The sequence below is a fragment of the Amblyomma americanum genome, chromosome 8, assembly GCF_052857255.1.
Source record: "Amblyomma americanum isolate KBUSLIRL-KWMA chromosome 8, ASM5285725v1, whole genome shotgun sequence".
Lineage (NCBI taxonomy): Eukaryota > Metazoa > Arthropoda > Arachnida > Ixodida > Ixodidae > Amblyomma > Amblyomma americanum.
Genome location: NC_135504.1, coordinates 22951894 through 22971652, shown reverse-complemented (window position 1 = coordinate 22971652; position 19759 = coordinate 22951894). Strand labels below are relative to the sequence as shown.

Genomic DNA, 19759 nt, shown 5'->3' with positions numbered 1-19759 from the left:
AACTAGCAATCAATTGAGTTACAATTTATATTTTTACTAGCAACGCCTCTGTACGAAATGTATGCCCGAAAACGCTCAGCCGCCCGAAAGCCTCAGTCGCTTTGGGACGTTAAACCCCCAAATAAGCCGTAAGCCAGGTTGCTTTTAGCGAGTACTGTCACGACCAACTGAGCGTCCGCTTGACAAGGTGGGCTGGTTCTTGGTATACGCCGACCGGAATAATGAGCTGCATTAATCTAGTCTGCGGACGGCGTTTCGCGTCTGGTGTCTCGCCTATATATACAGCGTCTTTGCATTCCGACGGATTGCTTTGCTTCTGCAATTGGCGATTTTTAGTTGGTAACAGAAAGATGAAAAATAAAGAAATTAGTGAGTTTTGAAAAAGTTATGAGATCACTATACGGCACCCGCATTGGAGGAATGCGTAAGCATTTTCCTAAACTCCTTTGCACTCCTTCGCCTCTTTTCCACTTAATTAGCTCTAATTAATTGTCACACCATATGACGTCGCACACGTGACGTCACACCCCATTTTTTCTTTCCAGACGTCGATGTAACCAACCCATACTTTTGACGTCCACGGGACCCCGGATGCCATTTTGTCACATTTAACCACTTAATTGGCTATAATTATTGAACTAATTGCCCCGAATGCACCTAATAATTTCCCCTGCGATATTTTTTGATGCTCTATCGAATGCAACCATTATTTTTGTTACAACTCAATTCGTTCGAGCGTTATCGTGATGACACGAAACCGCAAACATTGCCACACAGTGCTTACGCATTGAGAACTGAGAATCTCCTGGTGACTGTAAAGACACGCATACTTGTCTGAGTTGCGAAGCACCTGCAGAAGAGGAGGAAGTGCACCATGGCACAGCTTCTCCGCGTCCCCACGACGCAACATTGCTCAACATGAAGCGAACCAAAACGCGCACAGGTAAGTATTTCAGTTTGGTGCATGGCAGCGGAATTTGCGTTGCTGAAGGTATTTTCTCTCGTGTGCAACATCCATAAGCTAAGCAGTCGACTCACATGGCATCGGCATCGTGTTTTGTCAGCGGGACCGATCCCTACATTTGGTTTTAACCCGCCGATTCGTTGAGTTAGACGCCTGTCGATCAATCATCATGTCTCCCCGTAGTCTGCTTTTACAGATTCTCAAGGTCACACTATCCAGATGCGTACACAAAGCCCAGGAGCGCGACTCAACGCAACGATCGATGTGTTCCTTAGGTGACATGGCCTTTGGGGGCCTTCCGGGGAGCGAGGCGCTGTGAACGCTGTTGTGTTTTCGGACGACCGCGGCTGAACCAACACCAGCTGAATGCTATATGGCCAGCTGAACTAGTCTAGGTGACGTTGGCTGTATGCACGTTCGCGCCTGCAATGCCGAGACGCCAACGAGCTCGACTAGAGCGCGCCAGCCTTGAACGCTGCCAGAACGTAGCCTGGCGAATTTTGAAGCGAAAGCTTCACTACGCTAGGTAAAGTCGATTTCGCCGTGCGTTGCCGGTTGGCCTTCAAGTGAGCCAAAGGTCAAGTGTGGCTATGGGTCTTACTATATGTGGTCCACCGTCAGCCTGACTACGCCCACTGCAGAGCGAAGGCCTCTCTCATGTCTAACCCCGTCCTTTGCCAGCTGCGGCCACCGAGCCCTTCGAACTTCTTAATCTCATCCGCCCATCCAACCTTCTGCCGTCCCTTGCTACGCTTGCATTCTCTTGGAATCCACTCAGTTACCCTTAAGGGCGAGCGGTTATCTTGCCTCCGCCTTACATGCCCTGCCCAAGCCCATTTCTTCCTCTTGATTTCGACTAGGATGTCATTAACCCGCGTTTGTTTCCTCACCCACTCTGCCCGCTTTCGGTCTCTTAACGTTACACCTATCATTTTTCTTTCCATGGCTCGCTGCGTTGTCCTTAACTTAAGCTGAACTCTTTTCGTTAGCCTCCACGTTTCTGTCCCGTAGGTGAGTACCGGTAATATACACCTGTTGTACCCTTTTCTCTTGAGGGATAATGGTAAACTACCATTCATAATAATCGGAGACAACCTGCCATATGCGCTCCACCCCATTTCCAGTTTTATCCCTCTAAGGATCCGGATCAGCGGTCACTGCCTGCCCTAAGTAGACATATTCCTTACCACTTCTAGCACCTCGTTACCAATTGTGAACTGCTGTTCTTTTGCTATTCTGTTGAACTATAGTTTGGTTTTCTTCATGTTAATTTTTAGACTCATTGTTCTGCTCTGATTGTCTAACTCATTGATCATGCTTTGCATTTCATATCCTGAGTTACTCAGCAAGGCAATGTCATCAGCGAATCGCAGATTATTTAGGTATTCTTTATTAGCTCTTATCCCTAACTGTTCCCATTAGCTCTTATCCCTAACTGTTCCCAATTCAGACCTCGGAATACCTCCTGTAAACAGGCGGTGAATAGCATTGGCGAGATCGTATTTCAATGCCTGACGCTTTTCCTTATTGGAATTTTATTGCTGACTTTATATAGGACTATGGCAGCTGTGCAGTTGCTATATATATCTTCCAGTATTTTCACATAATGCTCTTCTACACGCTGATTCCTCAATGCCTGCATGACTGCCGAGGTGTCCACTGAGTCAAATGCTTTGTCGTAATCGACAAATGCTATATATATTGGTTGGTTATATTCTGCGCATTTCTCTATTACCTGGTCGATAGTGCGAATATGATATATTGGGGAATATCTGAGTTATCTGTAGTCAAAATTTGAATAACCGCGTCTTCGCGCTTTTCCCTCTCCTCTCGTCCCTTTTTGCACGCTCAAATGTCGGCGCTTCTCCGCCGGCTGCCAACACGCGCGAACCAATGCTAGCACTCCGCTGCTGACGTAACGAGCGCTATATGACGTAACGAGCGCGGATTCGGGCGAAAGCCCAGCACCGCAGGTCGCTGCTGGGCGCGGTAGCAGGATCGAGTTTTAAAAATTGTACTGCAAATTATCGGCTCTCTTTTAAGGTCTTGTACGCGGCATGAAGTCTCGTTGGCCTGTACTCGACATAACGCGAGCATTTTATAGACAACCTTAAACACCCTTTTCAGGGAGCCTATAAGTGCGCACCTGTAACTTTTTTTTTTGCACTTGTGCATGGTTTCGAGTGCCCTCGTATGCAGTGGCTACGTCTGCTAAGCCAAGTAACTGCCCCGTGAAAAAAGATCGGTTGGTTTTGAGGAAATGAAAGCCACAGTAACCGTCTGGTCCGTCTCACTTCTCCGTGGACACCTCAACTGCACAATGTGGGAACGTAGGAGTGAAAGAGCACACGGGCGCATGTGATGACAGTGAACAGCGCTATGAGCACCAAACGACATACGGCAACTGGGCAGGGCTTTCCAGCCTGCAGGGGCGTGTGAAGGTAATGGAGTGATTCCTCCCGTACACATCTCACACCACCCATGGCACCCGCTCTTCTCGGACCCGGTAGCCATCTAGCTGCGGATCGTGTCAAGGATTTAATTACTGACTTTCATAGTTTTAAAACGAATTTTGAAAATTCAATTCGGCGTACTTTTGTCTTTTTTTTTTCGATTTAAAGCAAAAAGTCCAATCTGCTGCTACGACAAAAAAAAAAAAAACTGCTGCTACCACCGCGATTTCGAAGTCGACTTTAAACGCGAACCCGACAGCGGCGGCAGCGTTTTGATGGAGGCGAAACACATGGGCGCCCATGTGCTGTGCGATGTCAGTGCACGTTAAAGATCCCCGGGTGGTCGAAATTATTCCGGAGCCCTCCACTACGGCCATCTAGCACGGAATCGTTCGCACGTGCGTTCTGACGAAAATAGTTTTTCCATCCATCCCTTACGGCGCGGTTTAGGTGTCCGCCGATATGTGAGACATCTACTGTGCCATTTGCTTTCTCCCAAAACCAATTTTCATTTTCAAAATTGATTTCGGCGTACTTTTTTCGACTTAAAGCAAAAAGTCCAACTCCAACCATGTGCCGTTGCGACCAAGAAGGTTGTAAAAAAACTGCTGCGACGGTGCGACCACCGTGATTTCAAAGTCGAATTTAAATGCGACAGAACATTTTCGCGCCTTGTTCTTTGCGCCATCTGTCGACGTATGGTGGAGGCAGCGCCCCCACTCAGTTTTCGTCACCCGCTGAGGCTGAACCGACTGAACTCTGAACTGGCTGACGCTGAACTGAACGAATCGTGCTGGAATAGAAGACTCGACGACAGTTGACAGCCTCATTTGGTGATATGACTGACGAAACCAGCGAAAGCGTGGAAACGCAAACCACTGGTTAGTCCGTTTACAGCCGTCATGTCGCGACACCGGCGCGCAAGGAGCCATCGTCCAAGTCGCCAACGTGCACGCCGACCAAAGTTGAGCAAGCTGTCGCGGCGCAAAATGAGGCAGAAAAGAAGCGGATGAGGCTAGAGCTAATCCCATCCGCTCCTTCTCTGTCGCCTTGTTTTACTTGAGCTGATAGATCCAGTACGAGTGTTTACGCTAGGCAGTGGCCGTGGTCTTCAAACGCTATGCGTTCGCCGCGTCTCGCTTCGGTCCCCGTTGTGCTGTGTCGGCCTATTCGTGCGCGATATTTTGAGATTAACGCCAACAGCTTGGTCCAGCTGCTGAATACTGTGGTCACTGTGTTTGCTGCTTGGCATCTGCGCTCACTGGCTTCAGTCACTGGCTGCACAGCGATCGTTTTGCACCTACCTAGTGGCAGGCTGTTGGCGTGCGTCTATGCTGTTTTTTTTTTTTTACTTATTTCTATGCTTCAGGTCATTACTGTGCCCGTCGCAACACTGCAGACGCAAAACCTTGCAGCCTTTAGTTTTTTGGAAACGAACATTAATTGTTCACGTTGTCGAGTTGCATGCGCGATCGCTGAATACACGCGTGTATTTTTCTGCTTCGTTGGTGAGGCTGTTCACGTAACGCCACCGAGATCAGATACGTTTACTTTTTAAGCAGCTTCCAACCCTTCGTGTTTAAACAGTATATTTACATCTAGGTGCTGCATCCAGTTTCTGCATAGCCGTTCAGTGTCAGTGATTTCCTTTACTTGACGCAGAGGTTATGTGTGGGAAGTGTCTCACCATGCTTTGCTGCATGCTGCAAGATTTTTGCTGGATATAGTATTTAGGTATTTCAAGCTAATCTTTTTTTCCATTGTTAATTCTTCGGTATCCCACTCTCATTGTCCTCCTTGAGAAGTGAGACAGCATTCGTAAGGTTTTGTACCTGGATTTCTTGTGTGCTGTGCCACTTATTGCGGCCTCAGCAGTTTATACCCAGGCTTACTGCCTCGTCATTTGTGTATGCACATAATAGTTTTGTGTCGTTGCCGGTTTTAATGTGCCGTTATGGTGAAGTAAGCAATTGATCTGCATTATAATCAATTTCGAAGCACACTGAAATGAATTGATCGCTAATATGCAGGGCTATCCATTTACTGATGCGACATGTAAATGTAGTCATGATGTATTAGTAAATTTACGTGGCGCAGGCACCACCCTTTTCTGTCAACATCACTGGGTGAATTGTATGGATGCACGTGGCTAAAAAGCGGTGGTGTCAAATGAGTTGTTCTCGTCTTTTCGTGAAGGCATTGATTTGCGTGCAATTCTTTAGATCTATGAAGTGAGAGTTCAAATTAAGGCGTGCTTTTAGAATAAAATTAAGTCTCTGTTTGAGGCTGTTTTAAGCTGCATCCAGTGGTGCTGAAGTGATGTACCTCAAGGTGCTATCAATGCTCTTTGTCATGTATGTGCAGTATTTAATGAGCTAATACGTTTGGCCCTGACAAAGATAACTGTGGGGCTGGTGCTTGTTGCTATTGGGTGTGACATTGGCCATGTTTGGTTTGCTACGCTTCTGTGGTGCAAATTTTCTTGTGCCATATTTGTTAAGAACAAACACTGGCAGTTCGAGCAAAAACTTTGCTGACAAGGTTTTTTTCCATCTGCAATTCGTTTTTCAGAGAACCATGTGAGGATAAAGACACCAGATGGCCATTCTCCAGGTACTGGTGAATGTGTAAAACTCCAGTGTACAACTACAGGCAACGAGTGCAGTCCAAAGGATGGAGCTGTGACTGGATGTGCAACGTCGGCTGCTCAAACTGATGCTGACACCTTCAAAGCCGATGCTGCTGAAGCGAGTGGTGGTGAAATTCAGGAGAACGGTGAAGTGGACAGCTGTGCCGGGAATGACATGGAAGATACGCCATTTGACAAAGAAGAAGGTGCCGTTGCTAATTGCTGGAGTGGTCGAACGACTGGAGCAGCTTTAAGTGGAGGCTCTTTACGTTCACACTGCATTTTGGTTGTGTTTGAACCTAAGACATGCCACCATGCCTGAATGTGTTCAGAGCTGGTTTGCAACTTTCTTGAAAGATTGGATGTCTCTCAAGGAGTGTATGTCTTGGAGCAATGCTTGTCTGGGCCAGTTTATGCACCTCGGTTTTGGAGCGAGAATATTGTTACGGTACATAGTCGCGAGGCTGCACCACGACAACGGTCGGTGCTGGTGGTGACGCTGCGGTCGAAGGTTTGTCGGACAGTATAGTGATGGGTCCAAGCTGACGACCGTTGCGAAGGTCCAGGGCGTAGTACCCAGCATAACCTCCACCCAATATTACGGGGGTTAGCTCAGCAGCAGGCGTAACAGGCCACAGTCAGAAGGCACACAAAAACCAAGCCACCCAAGCACTAGCTACCGCATCCTCGTCGTTGTCAACAGCATAGCCACAGAACAACATCCTCTTCGCCTTGCAACTCTGTACCGTAACAATATCTGTACTATATGTAGCCCATATTTGCTGGAAATGATTTGCCAGATCAGAGTTTCCAAAACTGTTCGGATGGAAAAAAGGCACTGTGGTTGTTCATGTAAAGCAGGAATGTCCGTATGTGGCTTGGCTAGAAATTATGCAAATGTGGATCCTGTTGTAAAGATATGTCTTTTCTCAAGTTTACTAATTTCCATTCATGGCTAAAACCAAATGCTTGCTTGGTGTAAATTTGTTAAAGTAGTCAAAAATGTGCTACCGTGAACCGTTGCTTAATTGAGACTGGTTTAATTTGAACAGCCAGTTATGGTTTGGTTCTGTTAACACTACTGGTATTAAAAGCACACCTGCTAACTCTAATTTAAGTATTTTGAACAGATTCTTAGTACCCTTTGAGCTCGAATTATGAAGAGTTGCTCACACGAAACTGAGCATCGCAGGGCTGCTGTGTTTTTAAAGCTGAAGCCATGTTTTCAACAAAGCACATTGCCCAGCCAGATACGAAGTGCTTGTTTCTGAGTATTGTTGTGAAGGATGACGCACACTTTAAGAACTTGCGTAGACTGTGATGCCCCTTTTCTATCTACGTAATTTGAAAAACTTTAAGCTTTGAATCACTGCTCTCTGAGTGCTGTCTATAATTTAATTTGGCTGGTGCAAGCAAGAGTGCCTTAAAGTTACATGAGAAGACATGCACAAGGTTTAAATAACTACACATGCCTTTGGTGGTTAGAAATTCGGATTGCCGAATACCTGAAAGTGTTTGTGGGTAATTTTACGCTAGGAGGAATGTTGTGTATTATTGCACACTATTGTTCACTAGTTCTTTTTTCCCCTTAGTTTCAGAGCCAAGCAGTGCTGTTAGGACCCTGGTTATTGGTCATGTTGTAGTTTTGCGGGACTTCAGATGCTGAGGTAGCACTGATCTCGCTTTTAAATGTCTGGTTTTTGAAGCAAGTTATTGGATGATTGCACAAACTACAGTGTTGGAAGCTTTCATGAAATACCACACATTTGGGGGGGGGGGGGGGGGGGGGGGGGGGGGGGATTTTTGCATCAAAGCTGTTACAAAAGCATTGAGCAGGGGTTCTCAAACTGGGTTCCACATGATAAGCGGGTTCCTTATAGTGCTTTCTGGGTTCCCTAAGAACCTATGCCCATTCGTGATTTAAACCCCACTCTAGTCGCTTCTAGCAGACTTTCACAGCACGGCCAGTCATAATTAATCAAATTTGGGCATTTTTTTTTTAGGGGATATGCTTCTGCATGCTTCTTCCTCCTTGCATATCAGGCAGGAAGGAATGGAAGCCAAGGCACGCCACACTCAACATTTTTTAATTAAAAACCATTGGACTTTCTTATGGCTAACAATATTGAGAACACCCTAGTATAGAGGCTTTAGTCTATTTCATGAAGTATGTTGAGGGGAACCTGGGTTTCAATAAGTTGCTGTCATTTTTAAGTTCAAGATAATGCATTACTTATAACGTGAGAGCATTAGCACGCCCATGTTGGAAAAAATTGTCTGGCGTCGGTGTTGCCAACCATTTGAAACTCCGCAGCTGGAGCAACTGGCTGTCGGCAACCTACGTGGGCCACCTAGGTCATGTGACCTTGTGGTCTCGCAAGTCCCGCCAGCGGCAGCGCCTGCCGTCCTAGGGCATTGGCGCAGCACCAGGAGTGGTGTGAGGACTCTCAGCGATTTATGAATGTAAAGTAGTGAATTACCAATTCCGCATATATGGGCATTATTACGTTATTGTTATCATGTCATACCCTGAAAACAAAGCTTAAGTGTTCCGTCCAGTTTTTTTTTTTTTCCCAATAAACTAGCCATAGGTAAGGTTTACGATGTCTGCAAAGCTTTCTCCAACGACAGCAGGTGTCCTCAATCTTTCTAACCCTAAAGAACACCTGTGTGCCTTGGGCTTTTTTTTCTCCCTTCCAGCCTGACATGCATGAAAAAAGCACGCAGATTCATGGCTCCCCATAAGAATGGCCAAATTCAATAATAGCAAATGGCTCTACAATGAAACAGACTGCTATGAGCAATTACAGTATGATTAGTTGCAAAATGAGGTGGGTGAAGGAAATGGCACTTGGGGCATGTATGGATTTAGGTGCTATGACAACACCCCCCCCCCCCCCCCCCACAGCCCCCACCAAAAAAAAAAAAAACATTAAGGAACCCAAGGGCCCATGGAACGAGGCTTGAGAAGCCCTTAACAACATTGATCATTAGCCTTATCATTGTGAAGAGATTATGAGTTCTTGTATACGATGGTTACTTAGCCACCAGTTCTTGGTGCCTTTCCGTTTCGTTTTTTTTTTCCAGATTGGGACGAAGAAATTGAAGCAGCCTACGCGTGTGGCAAAACAATAGACACCAAGGACGACAATGCCGAATCTGAAGACTGGGATACTGAAATTGCCAAGCCATGCTACATTAGTAAGTGGCATCTGTATCCAAAGCATGCTTCACATAACTTGAGCCAAGGCTTAAAAAGAAACGTATGCCGCATATGATTGAAACCCACAAGATATTGTTTGCTCTCATGTGGCGGAATTCAAAGGATCTTTAGATTTTAAATTTTGCCTAAATAGTTCATCAGCAAAGTTAAAGTATTTAGTATACTTCACATGCCCAAACCTGGCAGAACACTGAGTGCAGGAGAATGAACACCCTTATTTATTGTGCACTTTATTTATAGCTGCTACTGGCGAGGGTAAGTACCTCCTCTCCCAGAGAGATGCAGTGTCTTTCTCTATGGAGACTCATTGCATGTGCATGGCCCGTGGTTTTCGGGCCGATGGTTTATTCATCTACCGATATTTCCTGCTTCGTTTGAGTAAGAAAGGAAAAGAAAAGTAGACGAATTGAATGAAAGCACTGCTCACTTTTGTTTGGTTGTCAAGCCAGTTGCGTAAATTCTTTGTTGTTATGGAGTTGTCGAAGTGGTCTTCATTGTTTGTCAGTACCGGTGTCAGTGAGGTGCTGTGGGGGATTGTAAGCGTTGTATCAAGCTGTGGGCTTGTGGTACCCGGCTGTGACGGATTGCGATGGGGGCGAAGTGCCTGGGTCGTCGTCATCCTTGGTGTCGGGGTTCCCTAGTTGACAGGGAGCAGGTGCTGCCGGTTGCATCACAGCGCCCTTCAGTCCTCTGTCAGCATGCGGTAGGACCTGGGAAACGGGGGCTGTCGCGTGACTTGAGCTTTCATTGTCCACGCTCTCTTCGTGACTTGAGTAATGTCACCTTTATGTAACGGGGTCAACGGACACTTTGTTCTGTCTGTTTTGGCAAAGCTTGCAGACTGTGTTTTGGGCTCCACTGTAAAGCCTGCGGGCTTGGAGGATCTCCGTAGATGGTCGGCCGCACTCTAAACCGTGGTCTTGTAAACAAGGTCCCTATCGCAAATTTTGTTCAGAGTTTTTTTTTTCTTTCTTCAGTATTTGCTTTACAATTTGCACACCCTTTTCAGCTGAACTATTCGAATGAGAGTATTATAGATTTGATGTGGTGTGCCTGAAATCGTAGTGCGAATGGAACGAAGTCTCTGCTTGTGAATTGTGGGCCATCACCAGTTCATTGGTACGCCGTACCGTGAAAACACTAAGCTTGTTGAATTCTATGATGCTTCTTGCTGACAAGTCTTTGAGCTGTTTTATCTCGGGAAGATTGGACAACGCATCATAAAAGCACAAGTATTAATTTGCACATAGTGGAAAATGTCAATGCCCACTCAGTGCCGGTGTCTTTTTGGTGCAGGGTGCATTTTCAGTGGCTGTCATAGTTGGCTGTATGCATACTGCTTGCATACGCTACACTTCTTCACAAACTTGTCAATGTCGGCCTTCCTTCCTGGCCAGAAAATTAGTTGCCGTGCTCTTAGTTTGTTCTTATTGATGCCTGTGTGGCCATAGTGGATCTTTTCTAGCATTTCCTGTCGCATGCTAGCTGGTACTATAGCCTTGTAGCCCTCTAGAAGAAGGCCTGTAACTTCAGATAATTTGCGTTCTGATGACTTGAGCAGCCTTTCAACTGTCACATTGTTTCTTAATGTTTTTAACACTATGCTCATGTACGGATCCTTGCTCGTTTCTGCTGCCAATCCTTCCTACGTGGGGTCGCTGACCAGGGAGAAAAATGTGTTTACAGCATGCACTTTCACGTTGTAGCTAGGGATGCCAACATCTTATTCCACAGAGGCTCTTGATTACATGTCAGCGAGCAGTAGCTTCGAATTCCCTGGAATTAAACGTATTTCAACCTCATAACGCATAAACCTTAGAAAGAAGCTTAGAAGAGCGAGTTGGCGGGCTAGTTGTTTTTTTTGCATGGTGAGGGAACACCATGAGAGGCGAGACACAAGGAATAAAACAAAAGAGTGCCTGTGTGTGTCTTTCAAAATTTTGTTCCTTGTGTCTCGCCCCTTGTGCTGTTCCCTCACCATGCTCAGAATGAACCGCTTCAGCCTCGAGGGCATGTTGCCGACTGCTTTCTTGTAGATAGCAGTCGGCAGGAAATAGTCTGTTTCCACAATAACATTGCTTCTTTACACGAAGTAGTGGAATTTTTCGCAGCCATGCATGTTAGCTGTCGTTCCTTTTTCTATTTGGGAAAACCGCTGCTGGGTGTTGGTGAGCGCTTCAGAAGTGTAAGCCACTGGTTTCCAAGTATTGCCGCGAGATTGCAACAGGCCTACTCCAATTCCATTCGCGATGCATCACACGACACTTTTTTGGGCTTTTTCGGGCCAAATGTTGACAGAAGCGGTTGTTGGCTCATACTGTTGCATAACTGTTTGCATTCTCTCGTATGATTATTCGTCTATTAGAAAAAGCGTCTTGTTTGATTAGGCTCCCGAGAAGCATCGCATTTGTGCCAACGCAGGCAAAAAATTTTAAAGTAATTGACCATTCTGAGCATTCACTTGTCAAGGGGTGGGCATTTTCAACATGCTGTTACTAGCGATCGGCTTGGTCTGATGCCTTCCACACTGATGGTATCTCCCGGAAATTCAATTAAGCTCTGTGCTGGCTGTGCACTTGTCAGGATTAAGTGCGAGATCGGCATGCTCGGCCGCTTGTAGCATTGATCGTAGTCGTTTGTCTTGCTCCTGTCGGAAGGAGGCCCAGGCTAGTATGTTGTCAATATACACTCTTACGCCGGGAATCGGTTCGAAAATTTCGTCCAGAGTTTTCTGAAACACTCCTGATACTGACAAAATACCAAAGGACAGTCTTAAAAAATTTAAAAAATAGTATCGACCAAAAATTGTGGCAAACTTACAAATCTTGGAACTTTCTTAATGGAGCGGAATTGGACGGAACCCCGATTTTGCATCAAGTCTAGTGAACACCGTTGCGCCCACTATTTCAGCTTCTATACCTTCGCATCTTGGTATTTCATAGTGCTCTCATTTTACGCATTCATTTGCTTTCCTAGCGTCCATGCGTACTCGGATCTTGCCGTTCTTTCTGCAGGCAGACACAAGAGGAATCACTCAATCTCACTTCTGTGACCTTCTCTTGTTACAGAACCAGTGATCCCAGCCTGTTTCATCCATTCAAATTCTTCCTAAACTGGTTCTTGTAGAGCCAACAGTTAAGCATCAAGCTGTTTGGACGACAGGTGTGGCTCCTTCACGCTGGACCAAGCAGAAGTGCCATCAAATGCAACCTGCACCACTGAGCAAGTGTCAAAAGTCATGCATAGCTTCGTGTTCAGTGATACATTGTGAGATTTCAAAAGCAGAAGTCTCAGTTCTTCGCATGCTTGCAGGCCCCAGATTGCTTGGTTTCCTTTGCATACTATGAAAAAGTTCAGAATGCTGTCCTGGTTATTCACCTTTGCTTCGATTCTCAGGATACCCAAGCGTTTATCATGCCTACATTGTACGACCGCGAAACCACACTGCTCGGCCTTAATGTAGGCTTAGGGATCATTTTCGTGTAGAGACCAAATGGCAAAAGGTTGGCTTGGGCTTCCGTGTCTACATTTAACTTCACAAGCGTACTGCTTATGCGTGCCTCTGCAATCCATTGTCGTTCACCGTTGGCGCTGGTGGCCCACACGTTGAGCACATCAGACTCTTCTACGGATTCTTGCTGTCCGTCAGTCTGGTTATTCATCATCATCATCAGCCTGACTATGCCCATTGCAGAGCAAATGCCTCTCCCATATCTCTCTAATTAACCCTGTCCCGTGCCAGCTGTGGCCACCCTATCCCCGCATACTTCTTAATTTCTGGGCAGCTCTGCGGCACGTGTGTTTGCCCGCATTTTCCACACTTGTATTGCTTCAGTTGTTCTGTACCTGAGACAGGGTTTTTCTTTCTTACCAAGTCTACTGCTTGCTCTAGTATTCATATTTATTGGTGTTTTGCCGAGATCTGAGCAGACTTGCAGGTTTGCTCTGCTTTCTGCTCTGTTTGCTGTCTGCGAGCAACTTTTCTTTAACTTGGCTCTCATTGGGGACAAAAACTGTCTGGTCTGTAATCATTGAATTTACATGCTGAAATTGCATGCCCGAGCTTGCATCTTCAGTCACGCAGAAAATGCTCAAAAGGCTCACCGGAACTCTGGACTCTTCATGAATAGATTGCATTCATGCACCTCGTGTTGTGTGGCGTGGTATTCTTCAAACTTTTTGACCACCGTTGCATAGTCGCGGTTGTTGCCCTTCTGTAGACTTCGAGGCCTTCCTCGCCTGCGATGCTCAAAAGCAGAGCAGCTTTTGCACACTCTGGTCTTTGTTTGCCAGTTGGCTCCGACGATGTCAAAAAGGGCTCGAACATGTGTTTCAAGAGCTGCCAGTTCCTGTCGGTTTCCGATGCCAAGCGTAGTGGCTCTGGTGGTTTCAGGAATTTCCTCTCGTTTTGTCTGTAACTCTGCATGAATGCTAAAACATGACACAATGCTGGGTGTGGGGGATGAACACCAGCCTTAATTGTGCGCTTTGTTTATAGCTGCTGCGGTCAAGGGTGAGTACCACCCCTCTCAGAGAGATGCAATATTTGTTTCTATGGAGACACATTGTACGCGCATGGCCTGTGGTTTCTGGGTCGATGATTCATCTACCGAAACAAATTACGCAAATCTTTACTGCTAATTTTAGGTCCAAGCACATTGCGTTAACTTTTAGAGGGGGTGCAGAAACAGCCAGGCGGCAAGGCGTACTGTCGTGCGGTCGAACTATTTGATGGAATGATACGGTTACTGATGCTTCGCCCCATAGCCTTCTCTTCATCCAAGAAAAGCTTCTTCAGCCAAGGAAAGCTGTAGCCCAGTATACATCAGTGCAAATACGCTGCTGGCAAGTAATTCTGAGCAGTATGTTCAGATATTTGACATATGGGGTATCGCAAGCTCCACCAATAGTGAAACAGCGACCTACTGGGGCAGTAGCACATCCTTTAAATGTTCCACTGCTGCACCGGGGGTTGGTGTGAGGAGTCCCCACGGTCTACAAACATAAAGTAGAGAATGACCGCGTGCCTGCAGAGCGATGTACTAAGAGGACGCCAGGCCACTGCAGGGACCCACTAACGCTGTTGCGTCATACCCTTAAGGCAGAGCTTAAGTGTTCCCTCAAGTTTTCAAAACCATTCCAGGGGCACCATTAAATAGGCCATCTTTTGTTTGAGTACCGCAAGGTTTCTGTGTGTGGGGCACTAGTGCTTTCCGATAAAACTCTTATGAAGAGAAGGCAAGTGCAGTTGGGGGCGGCAGAAACTTAGGTGGGCGGATGAGATTGGCAAGTTTGAGGGGTTAGGGTGGCCGCACCTGGCAAAGGACAGGGTTAATTGGAGAAACATGGGAGAGGCCTTTGCCCTGCAGTGGGCGTAGTCAGGATAATGATGATGATGATGAACTGCTGCTGTCTTGAAGTAAATTGTAGTCCCATATTGTCAATATTTATGCAAATTATGAAAAAAATTTCTTTTTGCTATGTTTCGCAGAGCAAAGAGTCTTTCTTCATGCTACCACAAGAGTCCATCACCTTACATCAACGTTCATCTCTTGTTTTTACAGTGCCCGAGCACCCGTACGTCTTTCTTCCTGCAGACATCCATGCCGAGTCAGTACTGCTGAGGGCTCCGACGTTTCACGTGGTTGAAGGACAGTTTGACGATGCTGACTCTGACACGTGATGCGCTGTGACTGGACATCATAGGCCTCCTTTTTCTGTGATTGCGCCACAGTTGTGGAAAGAGCTGCAGCGGCAACTAGCAGGACTAAACCCAAAGGTCGTGTTCACTTCAGGATTGTAACTTTTTTGGGTCGTTAATTTTTTTTGTCTTCTGGCAAATGCAGAGGGTTGTCCATTTGCATCTTGTATGAGCAGCATGTGGCTTCTTTTATATTAAACATATTTTATTGTGTTCTTGCCCCATGGGGTCACCAGGGATGTCTGTCCCTCTTTTATGTTTTATCAAGTTAAGTTGAGTGATGCATTACTACAATGGCTGACCTTAGGATATGTTAAGTGTACAGCTTACGATAAACTTTGAGGAGTTAAAATTTAGTGTGGCGTTGTCTGGATTAGAGGCGAACTGTTATTAAAAAGACATCGAGAACAGCATCACAGAGTTTTTTTCTTAGTAAAATTTATTGTTGGCTCATAGTGGCTATGTCGATATTTGTTTTTCATTGGAATATGAATTTATTGTTCAGGAAATTGAATTTAAAAGCCCTTTGATTCAAACACATCAAGACTTTTTCATTTATGAGGGTTTAACGTCCCAAAGCGGCTCAGGCTATGATGGACGCCATAGTGAAGGGCTCCGGAAATTTCGACCACCTGGGGTTCTTTAACGTGCACTGACATCGTACAGTACATGGGCCTCTAGAATTTTGCCTCCATCGAAATTCGACCGCCGTGGCCGGGATCGAACCCGCGTCTTTCGGGCCAGCAGCCGAGCGCCATAACCAATCAGCCACCGCGGCGGCTCCAACGTGAATAGTCCCGCGTGGAGTTGAGCTGAGAGATCCTGGCAGTTACATAAGGATTCTGCGCTGAATTACAGGAATACAGGAAGGCTAAATATGCTCGTACAGGGTGGGGGTTGAGAGCTCAGCGCGTTCGTACTGCCTTCTAAGAGGGTGCGGAACAGACTTCAGTATGCGCCTCTTTGCAAACTTCACACAAAGATGGCGCACGGTAGAACCCGCCCGTTGACGTAAGACTGCAGCATCTATCCGGCGTCGTGCTCACCAGACAAGCCCCACATTGTTACAGTGAAACAATTTCAGGCCAGCAGCCGAGCGCCATAACCACTCAGCCACCACGGCGGCCACATCAAGACTGAATATATGGAAGTGAGTGGCAATGTAGCCTGGCCTCAGAGACCTGCATCAATCTTGACGTCGCCACATTTTGTATTTGAAAATAACTGGTGGTGACGATACCCATATTTAAATTTTTGTTCTTTTCTAGCTCATGAAAGCTCTGTTTTCGGTGGAAGTAACATCTTTGTCATCTGAGTACGGTGTTCTATCGCTGCAGGCCAACTTCAATTTGTCGTCACTGTTCAAGGATAACAGTTGGATTAACGTGGCTTATGCTGTCAGCTCAAAGTCGCTAGCTGGTTAACTGTAAGGTTGGAGCACTCGGAGTTTGGCTCCTTGTTTTGCTCTCTCGGTTTGAAGCACGAATTGTTTAGCTGCAGGACAAAGGCTTCACGCAGTTGCTTTCAAATAGTGCCCCTTTCCCGCACCAGCCGTAGCAATTGCGTCTCAACAGGTCTCCACATCTTGCCTCCCTACCCAAGTTTCTTCCGTCCCAACTATTTTTTCTTTCCTTTGGAATCTGTTTCGTCATCCTTACTCGCTATTAGTTTAGGTTTGTGTGGTAAGCATCCCAGAGCTATTCAGGCTATGAGATATGCCGTAGTGAAGGGATCCAGATAATTTCAACCACACGGGGTTCTTTGACATCCACCTTACACCTTCTGCCTTTTTCACCTTGCTGCAGTGCACATGCGGCTCTCCTACTCCAGTTCCACGTGTTGAGAGCAAACTGCGAGCTCTTACTGCATGTGCACAACTCATGTTAGCAACAGGTGCATGCAACAGATGGTGGCAGCTGTCGAGCACACACTCTCCACTTTCCTGCACGGCACCTCTTTCTTCCTTTCTTTTCTCAGTCCCTCTTTTATCCCTTCCCTTATCCGCCGAGATGTGAGACGGATACTGCGCCATTTCCTTTCCCCAAAAACCAATCTTCTTCTTCAACCAGACGGCGCCTGCGTCTTTTAATGGATGTTGCCTTTACTTGGTGTGTGTGTGGTAATGAGAGCCTGCTGAAGAACCCCAATGCAGGTGAATGAATTGGCCTCAGTAATTTTGCTGCACATTGTCAAATGGTGCTTGGGGCCAATTTGCTGCCGTCTTTAACATGTGAAAAATTCAGCGCTGCAGGCATGTTATGATGAGACCGTAGAATAACTCATGTTATCTCTGTCCCAAAACATGGCCCCAAGAAAGATGACGCTGATCACCGGGCCACATTGCTGACGTCAGTAGTGCACAGTATTTTTGAACATGATGTATATGCAGTGGCGACAGTTTTTACTGTGAAAGCACTACTCGAGATGTACGAACCCCAAGCAAGAATATTGTCTTGTCTTGTGCTCTTGTGCCAATGGGAGGACGGTGCGACACCACCTAGGTCACATGACCTTGTGGAGTCATCACAACCTGCCCACCAGATTGTGAGCAAACTGACCATGGTGGTAGTTAAATTAATGTTTGGTTGCAAAAGATTGCTAGGGAAGAGCAGCCACCTGGGTCGCAAGAAGCCCCAGCGGCTGCAGCACCTGCATCGCAGGGCAGCGCTGCAACGCTTAACCGCTGCACCGCTTCTCCAGGAGTGGTATGAGGACTCGACGATCTATGGAAGTTAAGTAGAGGATATGGTAAAAAAGGTTGGTCAGATGATTCTTGATAATCACAAAGTGAACAATTGAGGGAAAGCCTCAGGGTGCTTGCCAACGTTCCGACAAGTGGACTCAGTTGTCTCGTCTGGGCAAAGCGTTCATCATTGGCAGGGTTTAAATAGGGTCATCCCTTCGAGGAGGTAGGCCCGGTGATTGGGAGGAGGGTATGAAGTCAGAATGGTGTTAGGATGGAGAGGGTTAATCTTGTCCATTGCATGATGGCTACTAAAGTTGATTAACTGGTTGACCTGCAAAACTGTGTGCAGAGAATGACCAGTTCTGCATATATGTGTATTAACCCACTAAAGCCATTGTATCATGCCCTTGAGGCAGAGCTTAAAGAGGCTGTGAAGGAGGCTCTAATAAAGTTGCAGCATGCCTGGGATATTGAAGCAAGCTGCTTCATGAATAGTGCCCAGCAAGGACTTTTTAAATTTGCTTTGTAGAAGCTCGGCTATCTGTAGTTAAAATTTGAACTTCATCGTCTTCGTGCCTTTCCCTCTCCTCTCGTCACTTTTTGCACGCTGGAAGGTAGGCGCTTCTTCGCCGACCCCCCTTCTGGGAGCGGAGCTTCCCGACCCGTCGGAGCTAACCGGCTTATTGGCCGCGGCCACGGTAGCTGCCTGACGTCTGAAAGAATCTAACCAATGGCCACCTATCACCATGTATATACACGTGCGAGTGACGGAGGAGGGTGCGAGCATGAAAAAGTCGTCGGGAAGGGCTCGCCAACTTTGACGCGTGATTGTGGGTCGTCTGCTGCGTGTAGAAGAGTATTATTTGGCTCTGGTTTCCATGGCAACACAGTGCAGTGATTGAGTGAGTTAATGCGGTCTCCTCGAAAGGCGTTTCAGAGCCCCTTTAGCTATCCCAATTGAAGAATGAACACATACCTTCGCTCGTCTGCTTGGCTTAACTACGTTAAACCCTACCACTTTTTATTCAATTTATTCGGAAACTCGCAGATGCGGGCTTGCCTAAGCCATTTGTTGGCTTGTGTGGAAATGCCATATAATGGGGTTAAACTGCTGTAGGTGCAGGCAAATATTGCTTGTGTAATACTCGTAAAAAATTCATATATCAAGCATCTGATTTCATTTGAACTTCATGCTGTTGTGATTATTAATATCTGGGTTTCGACAATGCATATTCAGGCTGTTCTGCTATTTTAATACATAAAGTTAATTGTCGCCGATTACTGGCGTGTCTGGTGCAGTAGCTAAGGAGTTATGCTGTTGAACACTTTAGGGAATCTTACTGCGGCTCTCGCATTTCAGTGGAGACAGAGTGCAGAAGTGGCTGTGTGCTGTGCAACGTCAGTGTACATCAAAGAACAACATGGATGTCGTGCAGCACACAGCCATTTTGCCATAGCCCTCCACTACGGCATCCCTCATAGCCTGGCTTGCTTTGGGACCGTAAACCCCATTAACCAAACCAAACATTAAAGAACTCCACATGGTCAGCATTGATTGCAGCCTGCCAATATGGTGTTTCTCTTAGCCCATGTGCAGTCTTGAGTTGTCACGTCCCATATACCATGCCATACCGGATCACTGGTGCAAATGCCATGCTGTTGCAGTGAGAGTTGTGGAGTAAAAATGGATTGTTTGCAGCGTAATTTGGTGTCAATTACTTCAGCTCTTGAATGCTGGTCAGTGACCATAGGTTAAAGAGGCAATGTGCATAAAGCAAAACAGCACGAACCTATTTCATTGCCACAGGAGAGTGTTGCAGAAAACTCGAGTCAAGTTTGAAAACTAGACACTGTGTCTGGTGCGGACATGGAGAACAGCTTTGAGGTACCGATGTTCGGTGACCTGTTTTCTTAGTCTAACTAGTTATGAACCAGTGATAACGAGCTTGCCTGCTTGAAATGTGACTGATGGAGACCAGTGTTGTTGCAAATGTGCACCAAGAAAGAAACTTCTTAGTAATCTGGATTCCAATAATTATTGGTATGCTGCACTTACAACACAACTGTTTGAGTACACAAATTTCTTGCAGCACTGACAGTTCG

The 19759-nt window shown here is 46.3% G+C and overlaps 1 protein-coding gene across 5 annotated transcripts; it reads left to right on the top strand.

The window, feature by feature from the left end:
* Positions 1–861: 861 nt before the first annotated feature.
* Positions 862–15383, top strand: LOC144101103 (uncharacterized). 5 transcript variants are annotated; one of them, XM_077634124.1, is made up of 5 exons: positions 862–943; positions 5989–6030; positions 9134–9247; positions 9510–9524; positions 14834–15383. In XM_077634124.1, the coding sequence occupies exons 1-5, from the start codon at positions 919–921 to the stop codon at positions 14950–14952; spliced, it is 315 nt and encodes a 104-aa protein (XP_077490250.1). In that variant the 5' UTR covers positions 862–918; the 3' UTR covers positions 14953–15383. The 5 variants fall into 5 exon arrangements, with proteins under 5 accessions (XP_077490250.1, XP_077490248.1, XP_077490249.1 ...); XM_077634122.1 differs by having other exon boundaries at positions 869–943; positions 5989–6252; XM_077634123.1 differs by lacking the exon at positions 862–943 and adding an exon at positions 4124–4298.
* The last annotated feature ends 4376 nt before the right edge of the window (positions 15384–19759 follow it).